We start from the raw sequence: 12465 nt of genomic DNA, 5'->3' as shown, positions 1-12465 counted from the left end.
CCATTCTGTTAGTTGCAGAACTGCTCTATTCATTGCAGTGGTATGAAGAATTAGACAATCCACCTATTTTTCTAACTGGATTTTGTGAAATGCTTCAAAAAATGAATATTACATATGATAACTTATGTGGACTTGGTAATACTTCTGGCCTTCTGCAGCTGTTATTTAACAGGTAAGAATCTCTTTCAATTTCCATTTTTTTATGACTGTTTTGCTAGGTTATGGCTTGTGTCTTTAAAATGTAAGCCCACTTCATGCTAATCTTTGAATCAGAGGGTTTATCTAAATTAATCCCAATTCTTAATGATAAATACTTTGTGGATACTAAGTACTTGATTTACTCTTCTGGTGAGATATTTGGACTTTGCCTGTGTTATTAAATCCATAAATACATTCAAGGGCCAGATGAAAATCCTGTAGAAGTTGTTTTAATTTGTCATATGTAACCCATCCTTCCACTACTCTAAATTTAACCTTTTACCTTGCATGTTGTTGCAGGTGTGTCTTAATATTATAACCACAAAACCCTCTCCCCTAGACGAGGAAGTAGGTATGAAAACAGAGTTATTGTAGAGGTTATAGCAGTTTGATGGTTAGCTCATTGAAATTACTGTGTTGAACTGCTCTCCTGAAGAGTTTTTCACTTGCCTGTAGTATTTTTCGTATGCTTTGCAGTATCAGAGGCCCCAGGCTGAACAGGTCTTCCTTTCCAGTCCCACTCTACATACTTGACACTCAGAACTTTCCTCAGTGGATATCAATACCTCCTTGCTTTCTCAACTCAACAATCCTCGGTGTCCTCTGGGATATGTCCTCTTTCCAGCTGCAACCTCTGGTCCTCAAGCTTAATCTTTAAGGTCATCTCCCCTATTGGAACTTGAGGGGCTTTGGGATTGCCTTGGATGAGAGCTCAATATCAGCTGTAAAGGAGTTTCAGAAGTTAAGTTCCCAATCCTTTTGGTAACAGCAGTTGTTTGGGTGCAGAAGTGCTGTGTGAATTGATACCCTTACAAGGTGATTTATTTAGTTCTGTAAAAAGAATCCAGGTAAGCATTGTTTAAAACTCTTAAGTACACTTTAAAAACGGAATTTTTTTTCCTCTTTTAGATCCAGGGAAAATGGCACCCTTTGGTCTCTTATTATTGCTAAGTTGATCCTTTCCCGAAGTGTTTCATCTGATGAAGTAAAACGGCATTATAGGAGAAAAGAAGGGTATTCTTATTGAAAATACTTTTACTTTGAAATTTATTATGAGTGGTCACTTTGGCAACCCCAAACTAACAAACAGTCTCTAATGACAGGAAAACAAGACTTAGGAAATGAGGAGATTAAAGAAAATGAGACTTAACAATTTAAATTGCATTAGGTTGCGACACGTCTTTTTTTTAATGAGCATTTTTAACCTTATAACATTTTGTTGAGGAATTTTATACGTGCTTTAAATAATTAACATTTCATAAACATGTTCTATTTTCCCCAGAAATCTCTCTGGTAAAATCTATCTTTTCCCCTTCCCTATCCTTCTTGCATCATTTTATTTGCTGAATGGAAATGATAAGGAAAGTTACTTACTCTTAACTTTATTCAATATCCTGTGATAAGCCATAATGGAAAAGAATATGAAAAGAATGTATATATATGAGTCACTTTGCTGTACAGCAGTAATAAACACAACATTGTAATTCAACTGTTCTTCAATAAAAAATAAATTTAAAAAAATTAAATTAAAAAAAGGTTACAAAAAAAAAAAAGGTTACTTACTCTTAAATAAGGATCATCCTATTGAAGAATATTCTAAAAATGCAATAAATGTGTTAAGACAAATAGTGAGGTTGGACATACTAGAGATGTACTAGAGTTGGTCATACTAGAGAAGCTGAACATTCGAATTAAACACCTAGCTGAAATTTACCAAGAGGCATTTTGAATTTACTGATTTACCAAGAAGAATTCAGAAATTATGTGTGTGTGTGTGTGTGTGTGTATGTATTCTGGTACAGTAGAGTTGTAAGCTAAATTTTGATATTTTTAATCTTATTTAAAAATTAAAAAAATTTATTATTACTATATTTTAGAAGAATTTATATATATATAAATTTATTTATTTGGCTGCATTGGGTTTTTGTTGCTGCATGCAGGCTTTCTCTAGTTGGTGATGAGCGTGGGCTACTCTTCATTGTGGTGCACAGGCTTCTCATTGTGGTGACTTCTCTTGTTGCATAAAACGGGCTCTAGGTGCACAGGCTTCAGTAGTTGTGGCACATGGGCTCAGTAGGTGTGGCTCGCCGGCTCTAGAGCACGGGCTTAGTAGTTGTGGCACATGGGCTTAGCTGCTCCGCGGCATGTGGGATCTTCCCGGACCAGGGCTCGAACCTTTGTACTCTGCAGTGGCAGGTGGATTCTTAACCACTGCGCCACCAGGGAAGTCCTAAATATATTATTTTGAGTTCAGTTATTAATGTGGATTATAGGTTCACATGCAGTTATAAAAAATACAAAGAAATTCTGTGTACCTTTCATTCAGTTTCTTCCAGTGGTACCAGTTTGCATAACTTTAGTACAATTTCACAACCAAGAGAATGGCATTGATACAATTCACTGACCAAGTTTACTTGCACTCACGTGTTTGTGTGTGTGTTCTGTGTGGGTTACCACCACCACATTACAAGCTACAGAATAGTTTTATCATAAGAATCCCCTATGTTACCCTTTCTTGCCTCAGCCACCTCCCCTCTTACCATTCTCCTCACCTCTGGCAAACAATAATCTGTTCTCTATATAATTTTATAATTTGGGAATGTTATATAAACAGAGTCATATAGCATATGATCTTTTGATGTTAGCTTTTTTTTAAAAGTAATTTAATTAATTAATTAATTTTTGGCTACGTTGGGTCTTTGTTGCTGTGTGTGGGCTTTTTCTAGTTGTGGTGAGTGGGTGCTACTCTGCATTGTGGTGCACGGGCATCTCATTGCGGTGGCTTCTCTTTTTGCAGAGCACGGGCTCTAGGTGCGTGGGCTTCAGTAGGTGTAACTCGCAGGCTCTAGAGCGCAGGCTCAGTAGTTGTGGCACACGGGCTTAGTTGCTCCACGGCATGTGGAATCTTCCTGGACCAGGGGTCAAACCCGTGTCCCCTGCATTGACAGGCAGATTCTTAACCACTGCCACCAGGGAAGTCCTGATGTTAGCTTTTTTTATTCAGCATAATTTTTAATATTTTTCTGATTATAAAAGTCATAGGGAATTAACTAAAGAACTATTAAAACTAATTGCAAATGAGATGGACATATACTTGACATACAGAAATCAATATCTTTCTTATTCACCAGTAATAATCAGTTAAAAAAGGGCATAAGAAAAAAGAAATTCTGTTCACAATGACAACAAAACTGTAAATACCCAGAAATAAATTTAACAAAAATTTAAAATTGTAAAACTTAAGATCACAAAAGAAGGTGGGAAGATACATTATAAAAATTGTTGTATCTATAATTTCAGTGTAATGTCAATCAAAATTTCAGCACCATTTTTTGAAAAACTTGACAAACTGTTCTAAACATAGTATGCATTTGAAGGAAGAAAATGCTTAAGAATAGCTGGGACATTTATGAAAGAGAAAAGTGAAAAGGACTTGCCCTACCAAAATAATAAGTAAGCACTATGAAATTGATGAACACACAGATCACTGGATCAAAATAGAGTCCAGAAACCAGTCCACACATATATGAAAATTTAGTTTTTGATACAGGTGGTCTTTCAAATCAGTGAGATGAGTCAATAATAAATGACATTAGGAAAATTGGACATGTGTTTGAAAAAAATTGTGAGACCCACTCCCTTACATTATACATAAAAGTAAAGCCCAGATGAAAACTAAATGTAAAGAACAGACCTATAAAAGTATTAGGGGAAAATGAGACTGTACAATCTTGGCATGGGGAAGATCTTAAGCAAAGCACAAACCCAGAATCCATAAAAGAAACAATAGATACCTGATTTTGTAAAAACAAAAATCTTTGTGTCCATCACCAGATAAATGGATAAACAAAAATGTGGTATATACATATAATGGATATAATGGAATATTATTCTGCCTTAAAAAGGAAGGAAATTCTGACATGTTAAAATGTGGATGGGGAGGGTGGGCGGGAGACGCCAGAGGGAGGAGATACGGGGATATTTGTATATGTATGGCTGGGTCACTTTGTTATACAGCAGAAACTAACACCATTGTAGAGCAATTATACCTGAATAAAGATGTTAAAAAAAAATGTGGATGAACCTTGAGGACATAAGCTCAGTGAAGTAAAACAGTCACAAAAAGACAAATACTGTATGATTCCACTTATATGAGGTACGTAGCATAGTCAGATTCATAGAGACAGAAAGTAGAATGATGGTTGTCAGGGGCTGAGGGGAAGGGAGATGGAGAGTTCTTAATTAATGGATAGAGTTTCAATTTTGTGAATGAAAAAGTTCTGGGGATTGGTTGCACAACCATGTGAATGAACATAACACTGCTGAACTGTACACTTTAATATGGTAAATTTTACATAATGTGTATTTTACCACAATTTAAAAAGAAAACTTCTGTATGATAAAAGTACAGTAAGCAAAGGTTAAAGGGCAGGTGGCAAAATGGAAGAAAACACTTCCAAATTAATAAAGAATTAATATTCATAATATATAAATAGCTTCTGTTAATAAAACTATTCAAATTGAAGAATGTGTCTAGGAGTTGAGCAGGTAATTCATAGGTGAAATAGTCAAAGATAATTCATTTATGAAATGTGAAATACGAAATACAAATTAAAAGTAGTACATTTTATCTACCGTATTGCCAGGAATTAAAAAGAGTCATTAAGTGTGCAGCAAACCAAGCTTGTACATTTTTAGTGAAAATGTAAATTGATTATGCTTTTTTGAAAAGCAACTTGAAATTATCAAATATAATACACTCAAATCCTTTGATTTTGCAATTCTACTTCCAGGAATCTAGCCTAAAGAGGTATTTGCACATATGCAGAATAGTATCTGCTCAAAGACAGTTATTACAGCATTATTTGTAAGAGCAAAAATTTGGGGGGAAAAACCTAAATGTCCACCAACAGGGAAATAGTTAAATTATGATAGTGTGGAATATTTGGGGGTTTCTTTTTAAATTTATTTTTGGCTGCGTTGGGTCTTCGTTGCTGCGCACGGGCTTTCTGTAGTTGCGGTGAGCGGGGGCTACTCTTCCTTGCAGTGCGCAGGTTTCTCATTGCAGTGGCTTCTCTTTTTGCAGAACACGGGCTCTAGGCACTCGGGCTTCAGTAGTTGTGGCACGCGGGCTCTGTAGTTGTGGCTCACGGTCTCTAGAGCACAGGCTCAGTAGCTGTGGTGCACCGGCTTAGTTGCTCCACGGCACGTGGGATCTTCCCGGACCCGGGCTCGAACCCGTGTCCCCTGCATTGGCAGGCAGATTTTTAATCACTGCGCACCAGGGAAGTCCCTGGTTTTGTTTTTAATGTAGTTATATAGCTTTAAAGTGGAAAGAATGGACTTCCCTGGTCCAGGGAGGATGGGAGGGAGGCTCAAGAGGCAGGGGATATGAGGATATATGTATATGTATAGCTGATTCACTTAGTTGTACAACAGAAACTAACACAACATTGTAAAGCAATTATACTCCAATAAAGATATTTTAAAAAAAGACAATCTACAAAGTATATAAGTGGCAAATAATACAAAACTTAAGTAAATAAAACCCAACTATATATATGCACATATATGAATATCAGTTCATACAAACAACATGCAACTGGTACTCTTTAAATTGAATCAGTAGACTCTTAAAGAGAGCATAATCATGTATAATTTAAAAAAAATTATACATGGGGAAAGTTATTTTAAAAATTAGAAACGTGAAAAAGAGAAGCAGCAAAAAATAATTATCCACAGTTCATCATCCAGAATCAGCAAGTGTCAGTCTCTTTCCTAGTTTCTTTTTTTTCTCTACAATTATTTTATATAGTGGAAATATTATTCTTTCTGAATAGTCTGAATAAGAAGAATTTTCTGAAATAACTATTTAGGATAAATATAATTCATACCTTTTTTTTGTTCTTTAAACAGTTTTTTTCCACTAACAGAAGGTAATATGCATACCATTCAAAGTCTCTGTCCATTTTTGTCAAAAGAAGACAAGAAAGAATTCATTGCTCAATGTATACCTGCCCTTTTGGCCTGGACCAAGGAAGATGTTTGCAGTATTAATGGTTAGTTGCTTGGTAATAAATATTTCACTGATTATTGCTTGAGATGAAAGAAGTGTTTCTTAATATCTAAATCCAAATCTAGCAGAGATGAATTATAGTTAATTTTTTTCCTAGTTTATACTTTTGCTATATAACAAGTTGACTCAGTAGGACGAGTGTCATTGGAGAGTGGCTGTTACTATTTTGCAGGTCAGAAATGCTGCCGCCTTATGGGAAGATTCACAACCACAGATATCCTCTAATCATTTCTTTTCCATGTATAGCTTATTTTAGCTATGTGTCATCTCTCCCTCGTCAACCAGTATTTGAACTTACAAAGGCAAAAGAGGGAACAGCTTTTGTTATGTTTTAAACTTTTCGGACATTCTGTACTCTATTAGTTCATTTGCTTATTAATTTAACAAGCACTTACTGACCCTGGCTATGTGGCAGTTCCTTTTGTAGAGAAGGTAGACATAAAGTTGTATGATAACTGACGTAGCAAAAAGATGCCATATGCGTGGAAGTGCAGAAAAGGAGTTTTCCACTTTGCTTTGAGATGTTCTGGCTATTTCACAAAGAGAAATATTTCAATGAAAGATAGTTTTCCATATGGACGCGGTTGGGAAAGGTATTCCAGGTACACAAAAACATAGGAGAATGCATAGTTCATTTTGGTTGGCATTTAAGGTAGAAAGTTGGGGACAGAGCTGTTAGGGTGCACAAGAATATGGATTTTTGAAGAACAGATCATAAAGGCCTAGTTTTGTCAGTTACGGAGTTTCGACTTTAAGTGGTAGGAGGTAAGGAGCTATTGGCCCAAGTTAGGTAGGAAGGTAGTAAGACTATCACATTTATGTTAGAAAGATTATTTTGACAACTGTGTGAAGGGTGAATGTGAGAGAAGAGAGATTAGGAGCAGAAGACTAGGTAGAGAGCTATGGGAATAATCACGATGAGAGAGAAGAGAGCTTGAATCAAGGCACAGATGGAAGAGAGGAGATGGAAATGAAAGACGTAGGAAGTAGAATTGATGGGGTTCTGTGATTATATTTCTGGATTGAGTATATGGAAGTACCTTTAGGCCTTATAGGAAACCCTACAGGAGACTTGAGGATTGGAAGGAGCATGGGGAAGGAGTATACAGGGAGCTAATGTTGAGTTTTAGACACATTAGGTTAAGGTGTCTTTGGAATAAATACTAAAATAGAGATTGTCAGTAAGCAATAGGCTATTGGCTGGATGGAAATACTGCTTTCAAAGTCCATGTCATGTAGGTGATAGTATAACCTGTAAATGAGTATGAGCTTCTTTAGGGAGAGTGAAGAGCGAAAAGAACATCAAGGGAACACCAGTACATAGATTTAATAGGTATGTGGATGGAGGCACATTTGAGAATAAGGACTAAAGATAAAAAAAGATAAGCAAAAGCAGAGTTTTAGGTAATATTCATCATCCGTTAAATGCCACAGTTCAGCCATTGGCTTTGGCATTGTTGGAATGAATAGTGGTGAGAAAATGGGAGCAGGTAGTCTGTTCTGCGTGTTTGGCAGGAAGGGATGTTGAAAGAGGTGAAAGCTGGAGATGAACACAAGGTCAAAGGGGAAATATATGTTGTGGGGACGGAGGGGGAATGGAAAATAGAGATGGAATAACTGACGAAAGCTCCCACTGAGAAGGTGAGAGGGGAGGGCATGTAGGGCTGGATCTAGAGCAGTTAGAAGATACCAGCCATGTATAGGCGGAGACAAGATAAGGAGAGGTGTAGGATGGACGCACATGTAGGTATAGAGGGGGTTGGGAACTTCATGGCTTCATGTCTCTTTAGGTCATTTAATAAGTAAAAACTGGATTGTAGATTTTAAGAAGGGTAGGGAAAGTTTGAAATAGTGGAAGAAGAATATGTCCATCAAAGAACATAATGAGACAGAATTGCCTTGATAGCACAAAGGGCCAGCCGGTGTCAAAAATAAACTTTTGTGGCATTAAGCTTTACCATTGAGCTCACTTATGTAGTTAAACTGTGGGATTAGGTTGGGATTTGCAGTTCTGGAACAGGGATACAGTTGAACTTATTGTGCATGGAAGAGAGGATTACCTGATGGAAGTGTAGGTTATTTCTCCAGCATGGGTTATAACTGAAGGATGGCAGAGAGGGGGAAGGGGCAGGAGACAGGACCACGGTGCCACACAATTATGTGCTGTTCGCGCAGACCAGAGGTGCCCAGCTGTGCAGAGGCCAACAGGAAGGGGAATGTTTTTAAGATTTGACAGTCAATTTTGCTCTTCCAGCCAAAGTGACAAAACAGAATTAGCTAAGAAATACTTTTCAGTTATTAGAAAATCAGTTGTTTCTGATTGAACTTGAGCCTCTTCTATTTTGTCAGGAAGATTTTTTTAAAAATTCTTCCTCAGCCTTTAAAGGAAGATTACATTGTTATTAATTAATTAATTTTTGCTTTTTTCCTTGGTTCCCACTTACCTACAGGATAAAAACCTAAGTCCTTAGTTTGGCCTATAAGACATTTTACAATCTTACTGCAACTTATTTCTCCAGTTTTACCTCTTTTGCTTCCATCCTGGACCCTGACCATGCTAAATTCTCATGAATTTTGAACACTATACTTTCTTACAACTTTGTGCCTTAGCATTCCTTGGAGTGTCCCTTTTCTAGGCTTGCAGACTTTGATCTTTTGGTAAATCCCAGTTCACACACCAACTTCAGGAAGCCTCTTCTGACTCAAATCTGATTTCCTGTTCTGGGCTCTCAATTTGTGTCCATATTCTAATTTGTTTTTAAGTCTGCCAGTACTGCTAGATGAGTCCCTTCAGAGACTGGATTTTGTTCAGCTTTCTCTCCCCAGCATCTAACAGTGTACCTTGTATTCACTCATTTATTTGTTCTTAATTTAGTCAGTCAAAATAAATGCCTCTGGATCTCAGGCATCATGCTAGGGGGACATATGCTAGGGGTAAGTAAAACAGACAAGGTTCCTGCTTTCACGGAGCCTACTTTCTAATTAAGATAATAAATAAGTAAACATGTACACCTAGGGAATAAGATCAATAGTATTTTAACAACCTTGTATGGTGATGGATGGTGACTGGTCTTACTGCAGTGGTGATCATTTTATAATGTATAAAAATATCAGAAAATCTATGTTGTATACCTGAAACTAATATAACATTGTATATTAATTTTAATAATAAAAAAGTAGAGCTCCTCCCCCCAAAATAAATAAATAAACAAACAAGTAAACATTAGTGCTATAAAGGCAACAAATAAGGGATATTAGAGAAATGAGGAGGTGCATACTTTGTATACTTGGGAATTTCAGTGTGGAGGCAGTATTTAAGCTGAGAGTTGAAGGATAAGGAGCAACCAGGGATACTAAAGAGTAGGGAACCCTTAAGAACTTTCCAGATATAGCAGATGCTTACTGAGTGAATGTATGAATTATGAAATAGGATGTTCTATCTTCCAACTTTATTTAACTTTGCACTCTATCTAGGGTTTGTTTGTTTTTTGAGAGGTAGGTATGCTGAATAAGTCCTATACTTAAGAAAACAAAAAAGTAGCATAGGTTAGTTTAATGCACAGTATCATTTACTTGCTTCCCAGCTTCCCCTCCACACTTTCTTTTCTGCGCTGGGTGTGGAGACAGGGTCCCTGCCCTGTGGAGTTTATAAGCTCATTTGTTGACTCTTTCATGTAAGCCCTAATTTTCAGGGTTCTTAACCTGGACACTTCTGAAGAAAGTTTTTAACCTATCTCAAAGTAGACTTTCTTTTTTATAGCAGCAATACAATTTAAAACATTTTTAATTTTTTATTTTGCTTTAGGAGGTTTTGGACATCTCGCCATTTTCAATTCTTGTCTGCAAACCAAAAGCATAGATGATGGAGAGCTATTACATGGTATATTAAAAATTCTGATAACCTGGAAGAAAGATCATGAAGATATTTTTCTTTTCAGTTGGTAGGTAATACTTTATACAGTTTTTTCCCCTCTATTTATGATGTGGACTGAGATTATGTATCTTATAGTCATAGTTTTGTAGAGCAATAAGATGGTAGACATTTCAGTCAGTCTGTTGTAAATATATGAGATTTAAATGTTTCCAATTGAATGTCTATATAATTCTTCAGTGTTTTGTTTTGTTTTTGTCTTTATCACAGTAATCTGTCAGAAGTAAGTCCAGAGATACTCGGTGTAAATATAGAAATAATCCGGTTCCTTTCCCTATTTCTGAAATACTGCTCATCTCCTTTGGCAGAGAGTGAATGGGACTTCATCATGTGCTCCATGTTGGCTTGGTTGGAGGTAAATTAATCTGCTGGGTCATCACAGCTACTGGGTCTTCGTGCATATCTGTGTACCAGAACTATTCGCTAATCTTCTTCAAGTAATGATTGTAGTTAGCTCCTTTGCAAACGTTTAAACACTTTATAGATATGTTCCACACCAGCTACTACTTGACAGATCAGTAAAATGATTGAGGTTTAATGTCTGTCAAAATCATTCGGTAACAAATCTGCTAATTGCTTTTAAAATGTTCTCTCCATTAGCTCATCCTGGTATAATATTTGCAGTACAGCCCATTAAGGTTTTATCTTTTCATGACAAGTTTTTAGGTCTTTTGGTTCTAATTAAATTATTCTTAAAATGTACTGTTTCAGTATTGCCAGAGTAATGCATTAAAGATTAAGCAAATTCAGAGGGAATTAGTGTTCTTTTTATGACCCAAAGCAACCAGATGTGTAATACTTACGGGCTGTCACATAGCAAGTCAGTCAGAGTTGAATTTGTCTGAATCTCTGCTTTGCCTGCTGTTAGCTGTGTGGCTTAGAGTATTAAAGTTTACCTAGTTGAGCCTCAGTTTCCTTATTTTACAATAGTTTAACAATACCCAATTACTAGGGCTCCTATAGGGATCCTGAGAAGATTATAAATGTGCTTTTAATATACTCAACTTGGTAAATGGTAATTGATAATATTTTCTTTCATAGTTTTAGAAATACAAACCATTTCAGAATAAATGGATTGATTCTACTGATAATTCCTAATATTTAATTTTGAAACGAAGTTATCTTGATGTAAAATATATAAATGTCTTCTGAGACTATGCATTTCACCTGCTTCTTTTCAAATTTAGAGAAATGAAAGGGACTTTATTGTCTTGATTTGTAGTATTCTAGAAGTCTGCTTACTTATTTAATTTTTGTTTCTTCAGACAACAAATGAGAATCAGACATTGTATTCTGTTCCACTTGTACAACTGTTTGCCTGTGTCAGCTGTGATTTGACCTGTGAACTCAGTGCTTTTTTTGATTCCACAACTCTGGATACCACTGGCAGTCTTCCTGTAAATCTAATCAGTGAATGGAAAGAATTTTTTTCTCCAGGCATCCACAGTTTGCTTTTACCTCTTTTGGTGACTGTTACAGGCAAGTGAAAAAGGGAATAATAGTGAGATTCATTGAAAATGACTTGTTGAAAAGTTAAAAACAAAAAACAACTCTGGATGTTTAAGTCACACAGTACAAAATAGTAAAAGAGCCAGAGAGAAAGCTTCGCATCTCAGAAGCATCATATATGCTTCTGCTTTACAGACAAGAATTGAAAAATGGCAAGACATCCAAAGACCATTGAAAATTAAAATAATACTAATTCAGATAACAAGAATAGATTTTTTTAACTCATATGTCTTTTTTTTTTAAGGATGAGATAATAGAAGTCATTAAATAGTTGAGATTATCTGAAATATATATTCAGTTCATGTTTCTAGTTAGGACTGCTTTAATGTTTGTCAAGTTTTTATTTCTTAAATAACATTTGGTTGTCTGTGAATGGGTCAAGCTGTATTACGCACTTTGTTTTGGGGTATGAATATTTCTTTCCTTTTTGTCATCAGGAGAAGGCAGAGATACATCTGAAACATCGTTTCAAAATGCAATGCTGAAGCCCATGTGTGAAACATTAACTTATATCCCAAAGGATCAGCTATTGAGTCAAAAACTCCCTGCAAGATTGGTTGCTGGCCAAAAAACAAACTTGCCAGAGTATCTCCAGACTTTGTTAAATACATTAGCCCCATTACTCCTTTACAGAGCTCGGCCTGTGCAAATTGCTGTTTATCATATGCTATACAAGTAAGAATTCTTTCAATTGAATCAGTGTCGTGGTGTTCTAAAAAAAATGGAATATATATTTAGCTTTAACTTTTAG

At 36.1% G+C, this 12465-nt stretch overlaps 1 protein-coding gene across 2 annotated transcripts in view; it reads left to right on the top strand.

The window, feature by feature from the left end:
* The window catches only part of LTN1 (listerin E3 ubiquitin protein ligase 1), a 72617-nt gene that overhangs the window by 45334 nt on the left and 14818 nt on the right, over positions 1-12465 (top strand). The window contains exons 17-23 of one of the 2 annotated variants that reach the window (XM_032630122.1): positions 13-172; positions 1108-1212; positions 6115-6257; positions 10080-10215; positions 10416-10560; positions 11471-11684; positions 12152-12389. In XM_032630122.1, the coding sequence (XP_032486013.1) occupies positions 13-172; positions 1108-1212; positions 6115-6257; positions 10080-10215; positions 10416-10560; positions 11471-11684; positions 12152-12389 (1141 nt within the window). The remainder of the gene's footprint in view (positions 1-12; positions 173-1107; positions 1213-6114; positions 6258-10079; positions 10216-10415; positions 10561-11470; positions 11685-12151; positions 12390-12465) is intronic. The other variant, XM_032630123.1, reaches the window with a different exon arrangement.

This window comes from Phocoena sinus, chromosome 4 (assembly GCF_008692025.1).
Source record: "Phocoena sinus isolate mPhoSin1 chromosome 4, mPhoSin1.pri, whole genome shotgun sequence".
Classification (NCBI taxonomy): Eukaryota; Metazoa; Chordata; class Mammalia; order Artiodactyla; family Phocoenidae; genus Phocoena; species Phocoena sinus.
This window is presented reverse-complemented; position numbering and strand designations above follow the sequence as displayed.